At 38.4% G+C, this 25,744-nt stretch overlaps 1 protein-coding gene across 1 annotated transcript in view; it reads left to right on the top strand.

Annotated features, from left to right (window-relative positions):
• Nucleotides 1-25,744, top strand: part of ABCC3 (ATP binding cassette subfamily C member 3) — a 267,779-nt gene that overhangs the window by 122,208 nt on the left and 119,827 nt on the right. The window contains exons 6-8 of the mRNA XM_053708487.1: nucleotides 1,670-1,731; nucleotides 17,011-17,145; nucleotides 18,808-19,026. Coding sequence (XP_053564462.1) covers nucleotides 1,670-1,731; nucleotides 17,011-17,145; nucleotides 18,808-19,026 — 416 coding nt within the window. The remainder of the gene's footprint in view (nucleotides 1-1,669; nucleotides 1,732-17,010; nucleotides 17,146-18,807; nucleotides 19,027-25,744) is intronic.

Here is a 25,744-nt window from a genome sequence, read left to right as displayed (position 1 = left end):
TGATGGCTTATTGGCTGCCGCTATGGGAACGAAGAATGTGGGCATGTGGTGTGGAGCTTAGTCTCACTTGCGCAGCTGCGCTGCCTGCTGCCTAAGTCTACTAAGAGGGAAATCATGCGGGATGCCTGTCACGCCACGTGACTCAGTGAGCACTCTGCACTGCATGTGAGTGATGATGTCAAGTCCCAGGCCGTGAAGGCCAGACCAGACGACCATCACGGTACTGAAGAGTGAGGTAGGATGTGGTGACTGGCGGTGGCCTCTGAGGGCAGCAAGGCACTGGGCAGGGCAGAAATTAAAATACACTGTAGGTGCACGTCGTAATGACAGTCACTCTGACACAGCCAGGGGCCCAGGGCGGGCCAGGCAGCCAGGGACAATGGCGGCAGTGTGATTGCGGCCGGGTGCGGCACTCTGTGACTGTGTGTAAGTGACTGGTGGTGGGGACGTGGGTTGTGCTGACGCCGTCACCCATATAATTATGTTCATGCAGCAGCAGCTTAATTTACCCTTTCCTTGGCCTGAGTATGACAGCTCACAGCTGGGGCCTAAATATGTCACTGGGCAGGGCAGGGTGCATGCAGTGCAGATCCCATGGATTGAAATATAGCAAAAATCATTTTTTTTCCTGAGCCATTGTCAAGACAAACATACACTCAACAACAAAGCTTCCCTAGTTTACTAAAATGGCTACATTATTTCTTGGATATGCCAAGCCCTGTCATATAGTTCACAATCTTAACTGCTATTTTAGGCAATTTGAGTCAAGGTAACATGATGTCAAGTCTGTTTAGGTTTCATCCTTTTTATGTATTAAGCAGAGCATGCACTATTTGTACCTGCTGTCATCATGTCCTTGGGAATGCACTCAGGCACAAAAAAGTGTGCACAGTGCTTGCCACTAAAAAATTAGTAATGCCTGACAGGTAACAGGGCATAACCTCAGTAGCAATAGTTTTATTTTTCCAATAGTCCAGTCTGTTTCATAAATGTAACATTAATATCTATTAAGCTACCACTGTCTGATTTGTTATGCAGAGCTACCACTGTTTGATTTGTTATGTGGCGTTACCATTGTTTTATTTGTTATGCAGAGCTACCACTGTTTGATTTGCTTTGCTGCATTACTACTGTTTGACTTGCATTTAGCCACCAATTAGCAAAAGCTACTCAGGTGTTGAACCAAAAACGGGCCTGCTGCTAAGCTTACATTCCTACTTTTCAAATACAGATAGCAAGAAAGTAAACAAAATTGATAATAGGAGTAAATCATAAATTTACTCAAAATTGCATGCTCTGTCTGAATCATGAAATAAAAAAATTGGGTTTCATATCCCTTTAACTAGCAATGGGGATGGTATTTAACCATGGGGGGGGGGGGGGGGGCAAAATGTATTCTCACCTGTGTGGCCAAAAATCCTAGCACTGGCCCTGTGTGTGTTCGTGTGAGTGAATGAGTGTTTGTGCATGTGTGTGTGTGTGTATGTAAGTGTGTGCATGTGCTTATATGTGAGTGTATGCGTGTGTATGTGTAAGAGTGTGCATGCATATATGTGTGTGTGTAGATGTGTGTGAGAGAGTTTGTGTATTTGCTTGTACAGTAAGTACATGGTCATTTTATTTGAAAATGCTTAATATTTATCTGTAGTTGTAATATTTCTCCCCGCAGAATCCGTGCCCAGAATCAGATGCTAGCTTTCTTTCAAGATTAACATTTTGGTGGTTTACAGAGTAAGTGTCAGAGGTAGTTACTAAAGTTTTTTGTGATTTGTCTGTTAATGTATATTTAAAGTTTAGTATCATTTTTAAAAACAACAAAAAATTGTATTTAAAGTAAACTTAACAACATTCTTATGGTAAAACAGTACAATTATTGAGCCTATCTTTAACAACAAATGTATGTTTTGAAAGAAGTACACAATATTTAAAATATTATATTATATATTTTCGTAATACTTATTTCAAACTAATGAACAGCTCCCAATTCTCACACATTTTACGGGAATGTCTAAGGTTTGCAGATCTGCGCCTCTTTATTGATTCTTACTGTTAATACTTGCACAATAGAAGTGCTGCCAAGTTGTCTGTCTAAAAAAAGATGAGGTATGCACTGTTTCCTACTGATAATTTGTGGATAAGTTTTTTAAAAGAGGGGAGGCCTGTAGCTTAAAGGGACAGTAAAGTAAAAAAAAAATCTTTCATGATTTAAATAGGGCATGTAATTTTAAACAACTTTCCAATTTACTTTTATTACCAATTTTGCTTTGTTCTTTTGGTATTCTTAGTTGAAAGCTAAATCTAGGAGGTTCATGTGCTAATTTCTTAGACCTTGAAGACTGCCTTTAATCTGAAAGCATTTTGACAGTTTTTCACCACTAGAGGGCATTAGTTCATGTGTTTCATATAGATAACATTGAGGTCAGGCACGTGAAGCTCCTAGGAGTCAGCACTCACTGGCTAAATATGCAAGTCTGTCAAAAGAACTGAAATAAGGGGGCTGTTTGCAGAGGCATAGATACACGGTAATCACAGAGGTAAAAAGTATATTATTATAACTGTGTTGGTTATGCAAAATTGGGGAATGGGTAATAAAGGGATTATCTACCTTTTTAAACAACAAAAATTCTGGTGTTTACTGTCCCTTTAAGTCAGAGAGCTGTGTTACAAAAAAGCAGTTATGATTATTAGCGCTGAAAAAAAGTGTATTAAAAGGGACATGAAACATTAACGGCTAGATTACAAGTGGAGCACAAAATTATCGCGCGGCCTGCAAACTGGCAAATTTGCCCTCTTATGGGCACCCAATAACTAACCAGTCATTAAAAGAAAGTGTAGTGTTGGTTTTATTAAATAAAAAACATTAGCATTTTTATTAAAATAAATGCAATAAGCAGATATGAAGGGTTAAAGTTGGCGGGAGTGGTGTGTTAGTAAACGAATGGCACTGAAAAGTACCTTTACATTGTGGTCTATGGGAAACTGTGTGTTCTCTGTAACATATATGTATATGCTTATATACACATATAAACACACATAAATTAATGTCCCAAGCAAATCTGTCTCCTCACTTCCCTCCTCTCTATATATAACAACTGATGTCATGAACATGTAATATTTACAAATGTCTCTCAAGGTGAACACACTTGGAAAGTGATCAGGTTTAGCGTGCTGCACCCAGCAGTGACATTTAAGTGTTGTCATTAGTCACTTTAGTGAGAGCTGTCTTCATGGAATGCTGAGGGTGGAATCCAGACTGCATCTGGCGGGAGGAGGGGATTATGAGGCTGTGTATATAATCCACTAGAGTTCTTTCGATGTTTGTATTACCAGGGTGTACATGGGCTTCCTGTGGAAGGAATTTGTGGTTAAAACATAGTGTTGTAAATCAATAAAACCAACACTAATATTTCTGGATTTCAGTATTACAGACTTAATGAGCTTTTAGTGGAACGTGTGAAGGAAAATTAGATTATTTTTTTTATTCTACAACAAATGACAGAGAGATTCAATCAACTGCAAATCAACACAGCTTATTACTAACTTGTTATATTATATTGTTCCCAACCAGGATGCAGCTTCTTGTAGTCTTCTTGTAGAATTTACAGTCTGGTCTGGTACTATCCAAAAGGCAATCCAGAATTGCCTGAAATACTAAGCAGTTCTTCTCTGAACAAGAAATGAATGAAACTTATTCAGTATGTTTAAAGGATTTTTTTTCATGATTCAGGTAGAGAATACAATTTTAAATACCTTTCCAATTTAGTTCTAGTGTCTAATTTGCTTAAAGGGACACTGAACCCAATTTTTTTCTTTTGTGATTCAGATAGATCGTGCAATTTTAAGCAACTTTGTAATGTACTCCTATTATCGAATTTGCTTCGTTCTCTTGCTATCTTTATTTGAAAATCAAGTCATCTAAGCTTTTTTTTTTATTCAGACCTCTGGACAGCACTTTTTTATTGGTGGATGAATTTATCCACCAATCAGCAAGAACAACCCAGGATGTTCACCAAAAATGGGCCGGCATCTAAACTTACATTCTTGCATTTCAAATAAAGATACCAAGAGAAGAAAGAAAATGTGATAATAGGATTAAATTAGAAAGTTGCTTAAAATTGCATGCTCTATCTGAATCACGAAAGAAAAAAATTGGGTTCATTGTCCCTTTAATTCTTTAGATATCCTTTGCTGAAGAAATAGCAATACACATGGGTGAGCCAATCACACAAGGTATCTATGTGCAGCCACCAATTAGCAGACACAAACCCTATCTAGATATGCTTTTCAGCAAGGGTATCAAGAGAATGAAGCAAAATAGATAATGGAAGTAAATTAGAAAATTGTTTAAAAAAAAGCAGCGTTCAGCTCCTAACGCAGCCCCATTGTTTCCTATGGGGAAATACTTTTTATGTCTGCACCTAACACCCTAACATGAACCCCGAGTCTAAACACCCCTCTTACACTTATTAACCCCTAATCTGCCGCCCCCAACATCGCCGACACCTACATTATATTTATTAACCAATATTCTGCCGCTCCGGACACCGCCGCCACCAACATTATCCCTATGAACCCCTAATCTGCTGCCCCCAACATTGCCGAAACCTACAGTTTATTTATTAACCCCTAATCTGCCCCCCCCAACGTCGCCGCAACTATAATAAATCTATTAACCCCTAATCTGCCGTCGCCGCCACTATAATAAATTTATTAACCCCTAAACCTAAGTCTAACCCTAACCCCCCCTAACTTAAATATAATTTAAATAAATCTAAATAAATTTACTATAATTAACTAAATAATTCCTATTTAAAACTAAATACTTACCTGTAAAATAAACCCTAAGCTAGCTACAATATAACTAATAGTTACATTGTAGCCATTTTAGGATTTATATTTATTTTACAGGCAACTTTGTATTTATTTTAACTAGGTACAATAGTTATTAACTATTTAATAGCTACCTAGTTAAAATAAATACAAATTTGCCTGTAAAATAAATCCTAACCTAAGTTACAATTACACCTAACACTACACTATAATTAAACTAATTACCTAAACTACCTACAATTATTTACAATTAATTTAAATAAACTAAATTACGGAAAAACCCCCCACTAAATTACAGAAAATAAAAAAAGAATTAAAATTTTTTAAAGCTAATTACACCTACTCTAATCCCCCTAATAAAATAAAAAAGCCCCCCAAAATAATAAAATTCCCTACCCTACACTAAATTACAAATAGCCCTTAAAAGGGCTTTTTGCGGGGCATTGCCCCAAAGTAATCAGCTCTTTTACCTGTGAAAAAAAATACAATACCCACCCCAACATTAAAACCCACCACCCACACACCCAACCCTACTCTAAAACCCACCCAATACCCCCTTAATAAAACCTAACTCTACCCCCTTGAAGATCACCCTACCTTGAGATGTCTTCACCCAGCCGGGCACAAGTGGACCTCCAGAGGGGCAGAAGTCTTCATCCGATCCGACCAGAAGAGGACATCCAGACCGGCAGAAGTCTTCATCCAGGCGGCACCTTCTATCTTCTTCCATCCGGAGCGGAGCGGGTCCATCTTGAAGACATCAGACGTGGAGCATCCTCTTCCTTCTTGATCCGACGACTGAATGAAGGTTCCTTTAAGTGACGTCATCCAAGATGGCGTCCCTTCAATTCCGATTGGCTGATAGAATCCTATCAGCCAATCGGAATTAAGGTAGGAAAAATCCTATTGGCTGATGCAATCAGCCAATAGAATTGAGCACGCATTCTATTGACTGATTGGAACAGCCAATAGAATGCGAGCTCAATCCTATTGGGTGATTGGATCAGCCAATAGGATTGAACTTCAATCCTATTGGCTGATTGCATCAGCCAATAGGATTTTTCCTACTTTAATTCCGATTGGCTGATTGGATTCTATCAGCCAATCGGGATTGAAGGGACGCCATCTTGGATGACGTCACTTAAAGGAACCTTCATTCAGTCGTCGGATCAAGAAGGAAGAGGATGCTCCGTGTCGGATGTCTTCAAGATGGACCCGCTCCGCTCCGGATGGAAGAAGATAGAAGATGCCGCCTGGATGAAGACTTCTGCCGGTCTGGATGTCCTCTTCTGGCCAGATCGGATGAAGACTTCTGCCCCTCTGGAGGTCCACTTGTGCCCGGCTGGGTGAAGACGTCTCAAGGTAGGGTGATCTTCAAGGGGGTAATGTTAGGTTTTATTAAGGGGGTATTGGGTGGGTTTTAGAGTAGGGTTGGGTGTGTGGGTGGTGGGTTTTAATGTTGGGGGGGTATTGTATTTTTTTTTACAGGTAAAAGAGCTGATTACTTTGGGACAATGCCCCGCAAAAGGCCTTTTTAAGTGCTATTTGTAATTTAGTGTAGGGTAGGGAATTTTATTATTTTGGGGGGCTTTTTTTATTTTATTAGGGGGATTAGAGTAGGTGTAATTAGCTTTAAAAAATTTTAATTCTTTTTTTATTTTCTGTAATTTAGTGGGGGGTTTTTTTCCGTAATTTAGTTTATTTAAATTAATTGTAAATAATTGTAGGTAGTTTAGGTAATTAGTTTAATTATAGTGTAGTGTTAGGTGTAATTGTAACTTAGGTTTGGATTTATTTTACAGGTAAATTTGTATTTATTTTAACTAGGTAGCTATTAAATAGTTAATAATTATTTAATAACTATTGTACCTAGTTAAAATAAATACAAAGTTGCCTGTAAAATAAATATAAATCCTAAAATGGCTACAATGTAACTATTAGTTATATTGTAGCTAGCTTAGGGTTTATTTTACAGGTAAGTATTTAGTTTTAAATAGGAATTATTTAGTTAATTATAGTAAATTTATTTAGATTTATTTAAATTATATTTAAGTTAGGGGGGGTAGGGTTAGGGTTAGACTTCGGTTTAGGGGTTAATAAATTTATTATAGTGGCGGCGACGTTGGGGGTGGCAGATTAGGGGTTAATAATTGTAGGTAGGTGTCGGTGATGTTGGGGACAGCAGATTAGGGGTTAATAAAATTTAACTAGTGTTTGTGAGGCGGGAGTGCGGCGGTTTAGGGGTTAATACATTTATTAAAGTGGCGGCGATGTCCGGTCGGCAGATTAGGGGTTTAATAATTTTATTATAGTGTTTGCGATGTGGGGGGGCTCGGTTTAGGGGTTAATAGGTAGTTTATGGGTGTTAGTGTACTTTTTAGCACTTTAGTTAAGAGTTTTATGTTCCGGTGTTAGCCCATAAAACTCTTAACTACTGACTTTTAAATGCGTTAGGAGTCTGGACAGGAGAGGGTGTACCGCTCACTTTTTCCAGCGATCGTAATACAAGCATTAGGCAAATCCCATTAAAAAGATAGGATACGCAATTGACGTAAGGGGATTTGCGGTATGCTAAAATCGCGGAAAAAAAGTGAGCGGTACACCTGTACCTGACTGACTCGTAATACCAGCGGGCGTTAAAAAGCAGCATTAGGACCCCTTAACGCTGCTTTTTAAGGCTAACACAAGACTCTAGTCGCTAGTTAGTTAATCACAAGAGACAAATGTCTGCAGGCACCAATCAGCAGCCAGCTCACACTAGTGTAGGATATGTGCATATTCTTTTTCAATAAGGGATACCAAGAGAACGTAGCTCATTTGAAAATAGAAGTGAATTTAAAAGTGTCTTAAAATTACATGCTCTTTCTGAATCATGCAAGTTTAATTATGACTTTACTATCCCTTTAAGCAGAATAAACCTTACTAAGCTCAATGACATGCAAGTGACTTTGGCACTCTCTGGCTTCAGTGTTTTTAACAAAGTCTGTAGCAATATTATGGCAGAAGTGTCTACAGCAATGTATAACATTGCTACAAACATTGTTGCAAACACTGCTGCCAGAGAGTGCTAGTGACGTGCACACTCATGAACCTAACTAGGTTTTCTCTTCAACCAAACATAGCAAGAGAAAGATCTATATACAAAATAAATACATTCAAATTTGTTAAAATTTTGCAGTTCAGGGACACACCCCTTAAATAACCCTCTTGGGTGTTGTTTATCTTATCTTTCTTGCAGTGGCCAATTAGGAAAAAAATATAAATGAGCCCCTGTATGTATAAAGTGATCACTGATCAGCATATAGTATCGTCAGGGTTCTGAATTACACCAATGCACTCAAATCTCTCTGGAGCAGTGGGAAAATAACAATATGCAAATATAAAATACAGGAAAAGTGGGCAAATAAATAATGTCCAAACGTTTGAGAAATTACATTTTAAAGGAATACTAAACCCAAATTTTTTCTTTCATGATTCCAATAGAGCATGCAATTTTAAGCAACTTTCTAATTTTCTCCTATTATCAATTTTTCTTCGTTCTCTTTATTTGAACAGCAGGAATCTAAGTTTAGAAGCCGGCCCATTTTTGGTTCAGCACCTGGGTAGTGCTTGCTGATTAGTGGCTAAATGTAGCAACCAATCAGCAAGCACTATCCAGGGTGCTGAACCAAAATTAGGCTGGCTCTTAAGCTTATATTTCTGCTTTTTTTAAATTAAGATAGCAAGAGAACGAAGAAAAACATAATTTATGTAAGAACTTACCTGATAAATTCATTTCTTTCATATTAACAAGAGTCCATGAGCTAGTGACGTATGGGATATACATTCCTACCAGGAGGGGCAAAGTTTCCCAAACCTTAAAATGCCTATAAATACACCCCTCACCACACCCACAAATCAGTTTAACGAATAGCCAAGAAGTGGGGTGATAAGAAAAAAAGTGCGAAGCATATAAAATAAGGAATTGGAATAATTGTGCTTTATACAAAAAAATCATAACCACCACAAAAAAGGGTGGGCCTCATGGACTCTTGTTAATATGAAAGAAATGAATTTATCAGGTAAGTTCTTACATAAATTATGTTTTCTTTCATGTAATTAACAAGAGTCCATGAGCTAGTGACGTATGGGATAATGACTACCCAAGATGTGGATCTTTCCACACAAGAGTCACTAGAGAGGGAGGGATAAAATAAAGACAGCCAATTCCTGCTGAAAATAATCCACACCCAAAATAAAGTTTAACGAAAAACATAAGCAGAAGATTCAAACTGAAACCGCTGCCTGAAGAACTTTTCTACCAAAAACTGCTTCAGAAGAAGAAAATACATCAAAATGGTAGAATTTAGTAAAAGTATGCAAAGAGGACCAAGTTGCTGCTTTGCAGATCTGGTCAACCGAAGCTTCATTCCTAAACGCCCAGGAAGTAGATACTGACCTAGTAGAATGAGCTGTAATTCTCTGAGGCGGAATTTTACCCGACTCAACATAAGCAAGATGAATTAAAGATTTCAACCAAGATGCCAAAGAAATGGCAGAAGCTTTCTGGCCTTTCCTAGAACCGGAAAAGATAACAAATAGACTAGAAGTCTTACGGAAAGATTTCGTAGCTTCAACATAATATTTCAAAGCTCTAACAACATCCAAAGAATGCAATGATTTCTCCTTAGAATTCTTAGGATTAGGACATAATGAAGGAACCACAATTTCTCTACTAATGTTGTTGGAATTCACAACTTTAGGTAAAAATTCAAAAGAAGTTCGCAACACCGCCTTATCCTGATGAAAAATCAGAAAAGGAGACTCACAAGAAAGAGCAGATAATTCAGAAACTCTTCTAGCAGAAGAGATGGCCAAAAGGAACAAAATTTTCCAAGAAAGTAATTTAATGTCCAATGAATGCATAGGTTCAAACGGAGGAGCTTGAAGAGCTCCCAGAACCAAATTCAAACTCCAAGGAGGAGAAATTGACTTAATGACAGGTTTTATACGAACCAAAGCTTGTACAAAACAATGAATATCAGGAAGAATAGCAATCTTTCTGTGAAAAAGAACAGAAAGAGCGGAGATTTGTCCTTTCAAAGAACTTGCGGACAAACCCTTATCTAAACCATCCTGAAGAAACTGTAAAATTCTCGGTATTCTAAAAGAATGCCAAGAAAAATGATGAGAAAGACACCAAGAAATATAAGTCTTCCAGACTCTATAATATATCTCTCGAGATACAGATTTACGAGCCTGTAACATAGTATTAATCACGGAGTCAGAGAAACCTCTTTGACCAAGAATCAAGCGTTCAATCTCCATACCTTTAAATTTAAGGATTTCAGATCCGGATGGAAAAAAGGACCTTGCGACAGAAGGTCTGGTCTTAACGGAAGAGTCCATGGTTGGCAAGATGCCATCCGGACAAGATCCGCATACCAAAACCTGTGAGGCCATGCCGGAGCTATTAGCAGAACAAACGAGCATTCCCTCAGAATCTTGGAGATTACTCTTGGAAGAAGAACTAGAGGCGGAAAGATATAGGCAGGATGATACTTCCAAGGAAGTGATAATGCATCCACTGCCTCCGCCTGAGGATCCCGGGATCTGGACAGATACCTGGGAAGTTTCTTGTTTAGATGAGAGGCCATCAGATCTATCTCTGGGAGCCCCCACATTTGAACAATCTGAAGAAATACCTCTGGGTGAAGAGACCATTCGCCCGGATGCAACGTTTGGCGACTGAGATAATCCGCTTCCCAATTGTCTACACCTGGGATATGAACCGCAGAGATTAGACAGGAGCTGGATTCCGCCCAAACCAAAATTCGAGATACTTCTTTCATAGCCAGAGGACTGTGAGTCCCTCCTTGATGATTGATGTATGCCACAGTTGTGACATTGTCTGTCTGAAAACAAATGAACGATTCTCTCTTCAGAAGAGGCCAAAACTGAAGAGCTCTGAAAATTGCACGGAGTTCCAAAATATTGATCGGTAATCTCACCTCCTGAGATTCCCAAACTCCTTGTGCCGTCAGAGATCCCCACACAGCTCCCCAACCTGTGAGACTTGCATCTGTTGAAATTACAGTCCAGGTCGGAAGAACAAAAGAAGCCCCCTGAATTAAACGATGGTGATCTGTCCACCACGTTAGAGAGTGTCGAACAATCGGTTTTAAAGATATTAATTGATATATCTTCGTGTAATCCCTGCACCATTGGTTCAGCATACAGAGCTGAAGAGGTCGCATGTGAAAACGAGCAAAGGGGATCGCGTCCGATGCAGCAGTCATAAGACCTAGAATTTCCATGCATAAGGCTACCGAAGGGAATGATTGAGACTGAAGGTTTCGACAAGCTGTAATCAATTTTAGACGTCTCTTGTCTGTTAAAGACAGAGTCATGGACACTGAATCTATCTGGAAACCCAGAAAGGTTACCCTTGTTTGAGGAATCAAAGAACTTTTTGGTAAATTGATCCTCCAACCATGATCTTGAAGAAACAACACAAGTCGATTCGTATGAGACTCTGCTAAATGTAAAGACTGAGCAAGTACCAAGATATCGTCCAAATAAGGAAATACCACAATACCCTGTTCTCTGATTACAGACAGAAGGGCACCGAGAATCTTTGTGAAAATTCTTGGAGCTGTAGCAAGGCCAAACGGTAGAGCCACAAATTGGTAATGCTTGTCTAGAAAAGAGAATCTCAGGAACTGATAATGATCTGGATGAATCGGAATATGCAGATATGCATCCTGTAAATCTATTGTGGACATATAATTCCCTTGCTGAACAAAAGGCAATATAGTCCTTACAGTTACCATCTTGAACGTTGGTATCCTTACATAACGATTCAATAATTTTAGATCCAGAACTGGTCTGAAGGAATTCTCCTTCTTTGGTACAATGAAGAGATTTGAATAAAACCCCATCCCCTGTTCCGGAACTGGAACTGGCATAATTACTCCAGCCAACTCTAGATCTGAAACACAATTCAGAAATGCTTGAGCTTTCACTGGATTTACTGGGACACGGGAAAGAAAAAATCTCTTTGCAGGAGGTCTCATCTTGAAACCAATTCTGTACCCTTCTGAAACAATGTTCTGAATCCAAAGATTGTGAACAGAATTGATCCAAATTTCTTTGAAAAAACGTAACCTGCCCCCTACCAGCTGAACTGGAATGAGGGCCGTACCTTCATGTGAACTTAGAAGCAGGCTTTGCCTTTCTAGCAGGCTTGGATTTATTCCAGACTGGAGATGGTTTCCAAACTGAAACTGCTCCTGAGGACGAAGGATCAGGCTTTTGTTCTTTGTTGAAACGAAAGGAACGAAAACGATTGTTAGTCCTGTTTTTACCTTTAGATTTTTTATCCTGTGGTAAAAAAGTTCCTTTCCCACCAGTAACAGTTGAAATAATAGAATCCAACTGAGAACCAAATAATTTGTTTCCCTGGAAAGAAATGGAAAGTAGAGTTGATTTAGAAGCCATATCAGCATTCCAAGTCTTAAGCCATAAAGCTCTTCTGGCTAAGATAGCCAGAGACATAAACCTAACATCAACTCTAATAATATCAAAAATGGCATCACAGATAAAATTATTAGCATGCTGGAGAAGAATAATAATATCATGAGAATCACGATTTGTTACTTGTTGCGCTAGAGTTTCCAACCAAAAAGTTGAAGCTGCAGCAACATCAGCCAATGATATAGCAGGTCTAAGAAGATTACCTGAACACAGATAAGCTTTTCTTAGAAAAGATTCAATTTTTCTATCTAAAGGATCCTTAAACGAGGTACCATCTGACGTAGGAATGGTAGTACGTTTAGCAAGGGTAGAAATAGCCCCATCAACTTTAGGGATTTTGTCCCAAAATTCTAACCTGTCAGGCGGAACAGGATATAATTGCTTAAAACGTTTAGAAGGAGTAAATGAATTACCCAATTTATCCCATTCTTTGGAAATTACTGCAGAAATAGCATTAGGAACAGGAAAAACTTCTGGAATAACCGCAGGAGCTTTAAAAACCTTATCCAAACGTATAGAATTAGTATCAAGAGGACTAGAATCCTCTATTTCTAAAGCAATTAGTACTTCTTTAAGTAAAGAGCGAATAAATTCCATCTTAAATAAATATGAAGATTTATCAGCATCAATCTCTGAGATAGAATCCTCTGAACCAGAAGAGTCCAAAGAATCAGAATGATGGTGTTCATTTAAAAATTCATCTGTAGAGAGAGAAGATTTAAAAGACTTTTTACGTTTACTAGAAGGAGAAATAACAGACAAAGCCTTCTTTATGGATTCAGAAACAAAATCTCTTATGTTATCAGGAACATTCTGCACCTTAGATGTTGAGGGAACTGCAACAGGCAATGGTACATTACTAAAGGAAATATTATCTGCTTTAACAAGTTTGTCATGACAATTATTACAAACAACAGCTGGAGGAATAGCTACCAAAAGTTTACAGCAGATACACTTAGCTTTGGTAGATCCAGCAGGCAGTGATTTTCCTGTAGTATCTTCTGGCTCAGATGCAACGTGAGACATCTTGCAATATGTAAGAGAAAAAACAACATATAAAGCAAAATAGATCAAATTCCTTATAAGACAGTTTCAGGAATGGGAAAGAATGCCAAATATCAAGCTTCTAGCAACCAGAAGCAAATGAAAAATGAGACTGAAATAATGTGGAGACAAAAGCGACGCCCATATTTTTTAGCGCCAAATAAGACGCCCACATTATTTGGCGCCTAAATGCTTTTGGCGCCAAAAATGACGCCACATCCGGAACGCCGACATTTTTGGCGCAAAATAACGTCAAAAAATGACGCAATAAAATGAAGCATTTTCAGCCCCCGCGAGCCTAACAGCCCACAGGGAAAAAAGTCAAATTTTTGAGGTAAGAAAAATATGATAATTCAATGCATAATCCCAAATATGAAACTGACTGTCTGAAAATAAGGAAAGTTGAACATTCTGAGTCAAGGCAAATAAATGTTTGAATACATATATTTAGAACTTTATAAATAAAGTTCCCAACCATAGCTTAGAGTGTCACAGAAAATAAGACTTACTTACCCCAGGACACTCATCTACATGTTTTGTAGAAAGCCAAACCAGTACTGAAACGAGAATCAGTAGAGGTAATGGTAAATATAAGAGTATATCGTCGATCTGAAAAGGGAGGTAAGAGATGAATCTCTACGACCGATAACAGAGAACCTTATGAAATAGACCCCGTAGAAGGAGATCACTGCATTCAATAGGCAATACTCTCTTCACATCCCTCTGACATTCACTGCACGCTGAGAGGAAAACCGGGCTCCAACTTGCTGCGGAGCGCATATCAACGTAGAATCTAGCACAAACTTACTTCACCACCTCCCTTGGAGGCAAAGTTTGTAAAACTGATTTGTGGGTGTGGTGAGGGGTGTATTTATAGGCATTTTAAGGTTTGGGAAACTTTGCCCCTCCTGGTAGGAATGTATATCCCATACGTCACTAGCTCATGGACTCTTGTTAATTACATGAAAGAAAGTTGACAATAGGAGTACATTAGAAAATTGCTTAAAATTGCATGCTCTATCTGAATCATAAAGTAAAAAAATGTGGGTATCCCTTTAAGTTTAATGTCCTGGCTAATACTATTTGACCCACTAGAACTGCATAATGGGAAGGGACAGCAAGTCAGTTATTATGAAAGGAGTGTTGGTGTACAGAGCCAATAAAGAGAGTGCAGGGTCTTTGAGGAAGCGCAATGTATCTGAGGAAAATGCATCAGATGGTGTGTAATGTTGCTGCACCTTGTGTAAATATATACAGATGTAGTATTAACCTTTTAGCTATTTTAGGATTCATTTTTATTTTACAGGCAAGTTTGTATTTATTTTAACTAGGTACAATAGTTATTAAATAGTTATTAACTATTTAATAACTACCTAGTTAAAATAAATACAAACTTGCCTGTAAAATAAAAATAAATCCTAAAATAGCTACAATGTAATTATTAATTATATTGTAGCTATCTTAGGGTTTATTTTATAGGTAAGTATTTAGTTTTAAATAGGAATAATTTAGTTAATAATAGTAAATTTATTTACATTTATTTAAATAATATTTAAGTTAGGGGGGTGTTAGGGTTAGGGTTAGACTTAGGTTTAGGGATTAATAAATTTATTATAGTGGCGGCGACGTTGGCGGCGGCAGATTAGGGGTTAATACATTTAATAGGCTATGTGGGCTATGGCGGTTTAGGGGTTAATACTTAAATAGGTTAATAGCGTTGTGGGTTAATGTCGGATTAAGGGTTAATAGTTTTAAGAGGTAGTTTGCGATGTTGGGGTTGACGGATATAGGGGTTAATAGACTTTATTAGTTATTGCGGTGGGGGATTGTGGTTGACAGGTAGATAGACATTGCGCATGCGTTAGGTGTTAGTTTATTTTTGCAGGCATTTTCGGGAGTTACGGTGCTCCCATACTCAGCTCAAGGCTTGCTACGGCTGCCTTTTATGGCGAGGTAAAAATGGAGTAAGATTTCTCCATTTTCGCCACGTAAGTCCTTGTGCTGGATATTGGATACCAATTTACGACGCGGTCCCATGTTAGCCTATGGGAGTAATAATTGCGAGCAACGGGTGAAATATATGCACGTAACTTGTATGCTATGCCGTATATGTAATACCAAAATCGTGTAAAATCTGGCGCCGGAGGATTTTACGGACGACGCTGCATATGTAATGGGGCCCCTGGTCCCAAGTGGAAACTATCACTGATCCAATCAGCATCACAACATTCTGTGCAACTACTGCAGCTCATTGGATCTGTTTCAGTTTCTGCTCTGGACCTGCAGTGCTATGTGGTTCACAAGGAAAACTTTAACTATGTGTTTAACACGTTTGTGAGGTTGTAATTTTATCACTGTAATGGCCCTTTAAAGGGACGCTAAAGTAAAAAAAAATTTAGAGCAATCTATTTTAATCAACTTTCTAATTTACCTTTATTGTCAAATGTGCTTTTTTGCACTGCTGGGAGCTAGCTGAACACATTGGATGAGCCAATGACAAGAGACAATTACATGCAGCCACCAAGACGCAGCTTGATCCCAGGAGTGCATTGCTGCTCCTGAGCCTACCTAGAGAATGAAGTAAATTTGAAAATAGTAAAGTGGCTTAAAATTGTGTGCTCTCTCTAATGAAAGAAAATGTTTATTAGGGATATTAAAGTTTTTGTTTTTGAAAAGCCGTTGTTCCCGCCCTGTATAAAACTACTTTGGCCTGGATTACAAGTGTAGCGATAATTTATTGCACACCTGCATTTGCGGGCACGTGTTAAATAACCAGCCAAGTGACTGGTTACTGCTATCGTGAGCTCGCGGGAGCAATTAGCACTTATATAATTAACCAGGGATCAGATCTCTGGTTAATTTTATAAATGTCCCCCAAAATCAAGTGTGATATATTTTATTAAAAAATAAAGATAGTAGCATCTTTATTTTTTTTTAAAGTAATTGCAGTTAGCAGTTTGTAGAGGCTAAAGTTGGCAGGTGTGGGGGATGTTAGTTTGCGATCTATAGGAACTGTGTGTTCCCTGTAAATATATATGTTTATGTGTTAATATCTGTATATAAACATATTAACAAATAAATAAATATTCATATAAGTATATATATATATATATATTTATAATTTGCTGCCATCGCTGCACAACGTATCCCCTTCGCTGGAGCCTATGGAAGCACGTTCTCGTGAGCACAATGCTTCCCAGCAATGCGGACACGAGGTTGTGTTTGCATTGCAGTTAACTTGTAATACCAGCGCACATTTCTGTGCACTGGTATTACTCAGTGGAGCACAAATATCACTTTCGCAAAAGCAATATTTTGCGCTCCACTTGTAATCTAGCCCTTTATGCTAGGCTATAAGAGGCTATAAGAGGCGTGCCCATGTGAGCAATTGCCTTTAGCGCTTAGTTATGTAGCATCTCAATATCAATCTAGATAGCTTTAAATAAGCTTTTTTCATGAACAAACATATATATTAAATTTTTACTTTTTAATAAGTAAAGCAGATTTTTTTTCAGGTTAATATTTCTTTTAAATGCTATTAGCCACCTTAATTTGTGTATAGTGTTACATTGTCTAAATAGTTTTATTGCACTGATCTGATAAGTTGTTGTACACTTACAGCATGGCTATTCTTGGTTACAAAAGGCCACTTGAAGACAAGGACCTGTGGGCACTAAACAACGATGACACATCAAAGGTGGCTGTGTCTAAGCTAATCAAAGAGTGGGAGAAAGAAAAAAACAAAAAGCAGCAACAGTATGTATTAGATATGGTTTTGGGTGTGGGTGTTATGTTGCTTCAAAGGGATTCATTGTCTAATTATTTAACAAGCAAATACATATATCTCTTTTTATCTCATGCCCAGAAAAAATCAAAGAGGTTGGGGCTAAGAGTTATTCATTTACAAGAACAAGTTTTAAATAAATATGACAACTGTCACACTACATTATGGATCAAGATCATATGTGACTTGCTGTTTATAGTGACGGTTGTATAACAATGATGTTGTGATAAACTCCAGATGCTGGTGAACCTTAACCGCAGCTTATACATCCCCCCACCAATGCAGTAACCGAATCCTCTCTGATGGCATAATTCCCTAACCCTGCTATCTAGATCCCCCACCAATGCAAATTACAGTAACTGAATCCTCTCAACACGGCATAATACTATATAGATCCCCCACCAATGCAAATTACAGTAACCGAATCCTCTCTCATGGCATAATTCCCTAACCCTACTATGTAGATCCCCACCAATGCAAATTACAGTAACCGAATCCTCTTTCACGGCATAATTCCCTAACCCTTCTATCTAGATCCCCCACCAATGCAAATTACAGTAACCGAATCCTCTCTGATGGCATACTACCCTAACCCTGCTATCTAGATCCCCCACCAATGCAAATTACAGTAACCAAATCCTCTCTGATGGCATACTACCCTAACCCTGCTATCTAGATCCCCCACCAATGCAAATTACAGTAACCGAATCCTCTCTGATGGCATACTACCCTAACCCTGCTATCTAGATCCCCCACCAATGCAAATTACAGTAACCAAATCCTCTCTCACAGCAGAATACCCTAACCCTACTATGTAGATCCCCACCAATGCAAATTACAGTAACCAAATCCTCTCTCACAGCATAATACCCTAACCCTACTATGTAGATCCCCCACCAATGCAAATTACTGTAACCGAATCCTTTCTCACAGCATAATACCCTGCTATCTAGAACCCCCACCATGGAAAATTCTGTAATTGTTCTTTCCCAATCCCTGCAAACTCTACCTACCACAGAAATCTAAAATGACTGACCCAATCCCTCCCAAATACAATTAACCTTGAAAGCAATCTCTCTCAAGCACAATTCCCTACATTGGCTGATTCAATCCCCCTTCACAAGTAACCACAACCTTCCTTCCAAAACTATTGGGTATCATGGCTGATTAAGCAAGAATAGAGAAGTGTTCAACCAGATATCAAATAAAACACATTAAAGCTCATTAATTAAATTATGACCCTTTTCCCTATGTAAACCCTCTTAAAAACCCACATTCAGTACCCCCACCTCAATTAAACTCTTGTTGCAAACCCCTTTGCCACTAAGGTTAACATCTTACATTACCACCTCATTGGTGATCCCCTCTCTACACCACTTCAAACATCTCCAACACTGAACCCCTATATGTTAAATATAAACTAAATAAATAAACATCCTTTTTATACCAATCCAGAGGGATCAGCAACAGGGACCCTTCTTCAACTTCCTTTACTGTCAGACAGCACTGCAATGGAAAGGGTTAATTGAAAAGCTCCTTTCCAAAAGCAACAATATCACAAGTTGATATATTTCATATTTGTAATTAATTGTTTATTGCTTATTTTTAATGAATCCATTTGTTTTATATTCCAGGAATAGCCAAGTGCAATTCAATAAACAATCCGAAGATACGCAAAATCATATCGATGAAAAGCCTAACGAATCAGAAGTTTTAATTGTCAATAACAAAAAGCATAAAAACCCCTCCTTCTTAAAAGTGTTGTTGACTGCGTTTGGCCCATACTTTTTAATTGGATCTTTATACAAACTTTTCCAGGATCTGCTATCTTTTGTTAATCCTCAGTTATTAAGGTAAATTCTTCTTATGTTTTATTTGCAGATAACTTGAATATTTATCCACCAGAGTAAAAAGAAACATCAAATTCTTCTATAATTTAAGATAGGGATCCAGACACATCATTTGGTTCAGTATTCAAAAGTTGTGACTTGAGATGAAGGCTAAGATTATGAGGCCTATTTAACAAAGGTCTGTCGGACCTGATCCGACAGTGCGGATCAGGTCCGACAGACATCGCTGAATGCGGAGAACAATACGCTCTCCGTATTCAGCATTGCACCAGCAGTTCTTGTGAGCTGCTGGTGCAACGCCGCCCCCTGCAGACTCGCAGCCAATCGGCCACCAGCAGGGGGGTGTCAATGAACCCGATCATACTCGATCAGGTTGAATTGTTGCGATGTCTGCTCAGAGCAGGCGGACAGGTTATGGAGTAGCGGTCTTTAGACCACTGCTCCATAACTTGCGTTTCTGGCGAGTCTGAGCTTGATAAATGGGCCTCTATGTGTGAGGTACTGGTAAATTATATTATGAAACGTGAGATGTCATAGAGCTATTGGGAGATGCCAAACGGAATGGACGATTATTTATATACATTAAAGGGACATGTTATTTTCAGAATTGTTAAGGTATTTTTTTTCCGCTTTTAGAATCTTTTAAACCAGGGCTATAAATAAACCTCATTGGGCCCCAGGGCAAAAGTTGTGTCGGGGTCCCCATTTTAACAGTGCCCTTTCTGGCTGTTTACAATCAACAGTCTGCACCAGAGGATTTTAGAAATATAGTGGCAGGTTTTTCTGTGACCACGCGGTGACGGCCATCTTGGAAATTCCACCACCATTGGAAACACAAATCCTTACACTTTCCTTACACTGAGCCCTGTTTTATGAGGGGGCACATAAATGGGCCAATCATGATGCAAGAGGAGTCCGGGCCCCACAAGCCCCCCCCATACCAAAACCAATACGGATTGTAGAGCCAGATGGGTTCTCTAGATGTGCTGGTCCGGTCTTTATTGAGATTTCTGTATTTATGCCCCTGATATAAACCTACAAGTGCCATTTACTTATGCTGTACATAGATAATGTGACAAATACTGCAGCACAAATAAAGGGCAGGTCAAAGATGTAGCACAAGCTAATAAATTAGTATTATCATTATTTCTATTTAAAGAGACACTGAACCCAAATTGTTTCTTTCATGATTCAGACAGAGCAGCAATTTTAAGCAACTTTCCAATTTTCTTTGTTCTCTTGCTATCTTTATTTCAAAAAGAAGGCATCTAAGCTAAGGAGCCAGCCCATTTGTGGTTCAGTTCACTGGACAGCACTTGTTTATTGGTGGATGAATGTATCCACCAATCAGCAAGAACAACCCAGGTTATTCACCAACAATGGGCCGGCATCTAAACTTACATGCTTGCTTTTCAAATAGAGATGCAAAGAGAATGAAGAAAATTTGATAATAGGAGTAAATTAGAAAGTTGCTTAAAATGTCATGCTCTGTCTGAATCACAAAAGAAATAATTTGGAATCAGTGTCTCTTTAAATGAATTTAGAAATCTACTAATCAATTTGCCACATTTTGTTTTAGAGAAATGTATTATTGCTTGCATATAACTGTGTTATACACATGGTTAAAGTCAGCTCTGGAGCAATGCACTACTGGGAGCTAGCTGAGCACATCTTCTGAGCCAATGACAAGAGACATATGTGTACAGCCTCCAATCACTAGCTAGTTCCCATTTCTGCTTTGCTAACTCTGAGCCTACTTAGGTATGCTTTTCAATAAAGGATACCAAAGGATCAAAGTACATTTGATAAGAGAAGTAAATTGAAAAGTTTTTTAAAATGGCAAGCTCTTTCTGAACCATGAAAGTTTAACTGACTCATGTCCCCTTCTAATGTGATTTACAAAAAACTTATAAACTTAATATTCCCTATAAAAACTGTGTTAAAATATATTATTATTATTATTATTATTATTAAAGGGAAAGTAAAGGTTCAGAATAATTATTTAAGCGCTAACTTCGAAAAATTAAAAGTATTTTCAGATGTTGCAGTGTAACGTTGGACCCCGCGCCAGGATTTACTGAGCGGGTCTTGGATATCCAAAGTGTTTTGCGGGCTTGCTGGCTAGTCACAGAATGCCCGGTCGCGCTATTGGAATAAATGTAGCTCGCTCCCGCTCTGGTCTAGTAGAAGAACAAAAAAAGCATTAGTATCTTTGTAGTATTTGTAGTGTGCCATAAGACTAGAGCTATACAAGTGATACAAAAATATAGACAAGACAGCGATTCAAAAATAAGCTTTATACTTTATTTATATAGCGCTAGCATATTCCGCAGCGCTGTCCATGGGTACAATTGATATTAGTAAAACAATGATGCAATACTTGTAAGAGATAAGACAAAATTTGACAAACAAATACAGGAGGAATTGAGGGACCTGTTATCATGGGAACTTACAATCTAGAAGCAAGCTAAGCAAGTGACGATACAGCACTACGGTGGGGTGCACGATAGGACTAGAGACACTGCGGAGTCTGTACATCATCAATAATAACTCCGAAGATGCCCACCGCACTCTTAGAAATCTTTAAAAGACTTTATTTAGACAAAGAAAAACAGCAACGTTTCGGGGTTAAAACCCCTTAGTCATGCTCAAGTATTATACATTTTCACAAGACTTTTAAATCTAATTTTTCACACCAAATGACCTCTGACTGTACACATACTCCCTCTTGTGGACATTTTAATAATAACATGGTTATATCTATAGTACTATATATCACAGCTTATAAAACATCTATAAATATAATTTCTTAGACACTGTTACTTCACAATGTTTATCATATCTTTAAAACTGAGATATACGGAGATGGAAGTTAAAGTGGTACCTGTAAACATTCAGGGAAATATAAATTATCCAAATTTACAAAAATAATAAACAATTTCATTTTCTGGAAGATAAAACTTAATACCTTTTCTAAAAGAAACAGGTAAGATCATAATCTTTGTTAAGGCCCCTAGGGGCCAATGTTTCAAGTTTGTGTATCCACCACATTTCTTTCTGCTTTAGAAGTTTTTCCCTGTCCATACCACTTCTGGAAGGCCGTATATGGTCAATGACCTGCCATCTCAGTTGACTTATGCCATGGCCTTTTTCCAGAAAATGTCTGGACAGGGGAGCCTCCAGGTTTTTGCATCTGATATTGGAGCGATGTTGGTTCATTCTGTCCCTTACTTTACGTGTAATTTCCCCTAAGTACATCATTGAACATGTACATTTTAAAAGGTACACCACAAAAGTGGTTTCACAAGTATAGAACCCATTGATAGTATATTTCTTTCCACTGTGTGGATGATAGAAATGTTCTCCTCTCATAACTGAGCTAGAACTCATACAGTTTAAACATAGAAAACTGCCCATTATCTTGTTACCTATATATTTCTGTGTGTACTCTTTACTGGATCCCACATCAGTTTTTATCAAATGTTCTTTTAAACTTTTTACCCTCCTGTGTGCCATTAAGAGTGGATTTTTTAGTAAGGGTATTTGTTGGTTACATTCCCTCAGGATATACCAACTCTTTCAAATCTTTTTTTTTTTATTTTGTCAGTGGACTGTATTGCGATACAAAAAACATAATTTATGTAAGAACTTACCTGATAAATTCATTTCTTTCATATTAACAAGAGTCCATGAGCTAGTGACGTATGGGATATACATTCCTACCAGGAGGGGCAAAGTTTCCCAAACCTTAAAATGCCTATAAATACACCCCTCACCACACCCACAAATCAGTTTAACGAATAGCCAAGAAGTGGGGTGATAAGAAAAAGTGCGAAGCATATAAAATAAGGAATTGGAATAATTGTGCTTTATACAAAAAAATCATAACCACCACAAAAAAGGGTGGGCCTCATGGACTCTTGTTAATATGAAAGAAATGAATTTATCAGGTAAGTTCTTACATAAATTATGTTTTCTTTCATGTAATTAACAAGAGTCCATGAGCTAGTGACGTATGGGATAATGACTACCCAAGATGTGGATCTTTCCACACAAGAGTCACTAGAGAGGGAGGGATAAAATAAAGACAGCCAATTCCTGCTGAAAATAATCCACACCCAAAATAAAGTTTAACAAAAAACATAAGCAGAAGATTCAAACTGAAACCGCTGCCTGAAGAACTTTTCTACCAAAAACTGCTTCAGAAGAAGAAAATACATCAAAATGGTAGAATTTAGTAAAAGTATGCAAAGAAGACCAAGTTGCTGCTTTGCAGATCTGGTCAACCGAAGCTTCATTCCTAAACGCCCAGGAAGTAGATACTGACCTAGTAGAATGAGCTGTAATTCTTTGAGGCGGAGTTTTACCCGACTCAACATAGGCAAGATGAATTAAAGATTTCAACCAAGATGCCAAAGAAATGGCAGAAGCTTTCTGGCCTTTCCTAGAACCGGAAAAGATAACAAATAGACTAGAAGTCTTACGGAAAGATTTCGTAGCTTCAACATAATATTTCAAAGCTCTAACAACATCCAAAGAATGCAATGATTTCTCCTTAGAATTCTTAGGATTAGGACATAATGAAGGAACCACAATTTCTCTACTAATGTTGTTGGAATTCACAACTTTAGGTAAAAATTCAAAAGAAGTTCGCAACACCGCCTTATCCTGATGAAAAATCAGAAAAGGAGACTCACACGAAAGAGCAGATAATTCAGAAACTCTTCTAGCAGAAGAGATGGCCAAAAGGAACAAAACTTTCCAAGAAAGTAATTTAATGTCCAATGAATGCATAGGTTCAAACGGAGGAGCTTGAAGAGCTCCCAGAACCAAATTCAAACTCCAAGGAGGAGAAATTGACTTAATGACAGGTTTTATACGAACCAAAGCTTGTACAAAACAATGAATATCAGGAAGAATAGCAATCTTTCTGTGAAAAAGAACAGAAAGAGCAGAGATTTGTCCTTTCAAAGAACTTGCGGACAAACCCTTATCCAAACCATCCTGAAGAAATTGTAAAATTCTCGGTATTCTAAAAGAATGCCAAGAAAAATGATGAGAAAGACACCATGAAATATAAGTCTTCCAGACTCTATAATATATCTCTCGAGATACAGATTTACGAGCCTGTAACATAGTATTAATCACGGAGTCAGAGAAACCTCTATGACCAAGAATCAAGCGTTCAATCTCCATACCTTTAAATTTAAGGATTTCAGATCCGGATGGAAAAAAGGACCTTGTGACAGAAGGTCTGGTCTTAACGGAAGAGTCCATGGCTGGCAAGATGCCATCCAGACAAGATCCGCATACCAAAACCTGTGAGGCCATGCCGGAGCTATTAGCAGAACAAACGAGCATTCCCTCAGAATCTTGGAGATTACTCTTGGAAGAAGAACTAGAGGCGGAAAGATATAGGCAGGATGATACTTCCAAGGAAGTGATAATGCATCCACTGCCTCCGCCTGAGGATCCCGGGATCTGGACAGATACCTGGGAAGTTTCTTGTTTAGATGAGAGGCCATCAGATCTATCTCTGGGAGCCCCCACAATTGAACAATCTGAAGAAATACCTCTGGGTGAAGAGACCATTCGCCCGGATGCAACGTTTGGCGACTGAGATAATCCGCTTCCCAATTGTCTACACCTGGGATATGAACCGCAGAGATTAGACAGGAGCTGGATTCCGCCCAAACCAAAATTCGAGATACTTCTTTCATAGCCAGAGGACTGTGAGTCCCTCCTTGATGATTGATGTATGCCACAGTTGTGACATTGTCTGTCTGAAAACAAATGAACGATTCTCTCTTCAGAAGAGGCCAAAACTGAAGAGCTCTGAAAATTGCACGGAGTTCCAAAATATTGATCGGTAATCTCACCTCCTGAGATTCCCAAACTCCTTGTGCCGTCAGAGATCCCCACACAGCTCCCCAACCTGTGAGACTTGCATCTGTTGAAATTACAGTCCAGGTCGGAAGAACAAAAGAAGCCCCCTGAATTAAACGATGGTGATTTGTCCACCACGTTAGAGAGTGTCGAACAATCGGTTTTAAAGATATTAATTGAGATATCTTCGTGTAATCCCTGCACCATTGGTTCAGCATACAGAGCTGAAGAGGTCGCATGTGAAAACGAGCAAAGGGGATCGCGTCCGATGCAGCAGTCATAAGACCTAGAATTTCCATGCATAAGGCTACCGAAGGGAATGATTGTGACTGAAGGTTTCGACAAGCTGTAATCAATTTTAGACGTCTCTTGTCTGTTAAAGACAGAGTCATGGACACTGAATCTATCTGGAAACCCAGAAAGGTTACCCTTGTTTGAGGAATCAAAGAACTTTTTGGTAAATTGATCCTCCAACCATGATCTTGAAGAAACAACACAAGTCGATTCGTATGAGACTCTGCTAAATGTAAAGACGGAGCAAGTACCAAGATATCGTCCAAATAAGGAAATACCACAATACCCTGTTCTCTGATTACAGACAGAAGGGCACCGAGAATCTTTGTGAAAATTCTTGGAGCTGTAGCAAGGCCAAACGGTAGAGCCACAAATTGGTAATGCTTGTCTAGAAAAGAGAATCTCAGGAACTGATAATGATCTGGATGAATCGGAATATGCAGATATGCATCCTGTAAATCTATTGTGGACATATAATTCCCTTGCTGAACAAAAGGCAATATAGTCCTTACAGTTACCATCTTGAACGTTGGTATCCTTA

Source organism: Bombina bombina, chromosome 1, assembly GCF_027579735.1.
Source record: "Bombina bombina isolate aBomBom1 chromosome 1, aBomBom1.pri, whole genome shotgun sequence".
Taxonomy (NCBI): Eukaryota; Metazoa; Chordata; class Amphibia; order Anura; family Bombinatoridae; genus Bombina; species Bombina bombina.
This window is presented reverse-complemented; position numbering and strand designations above follow the sequence as displayed.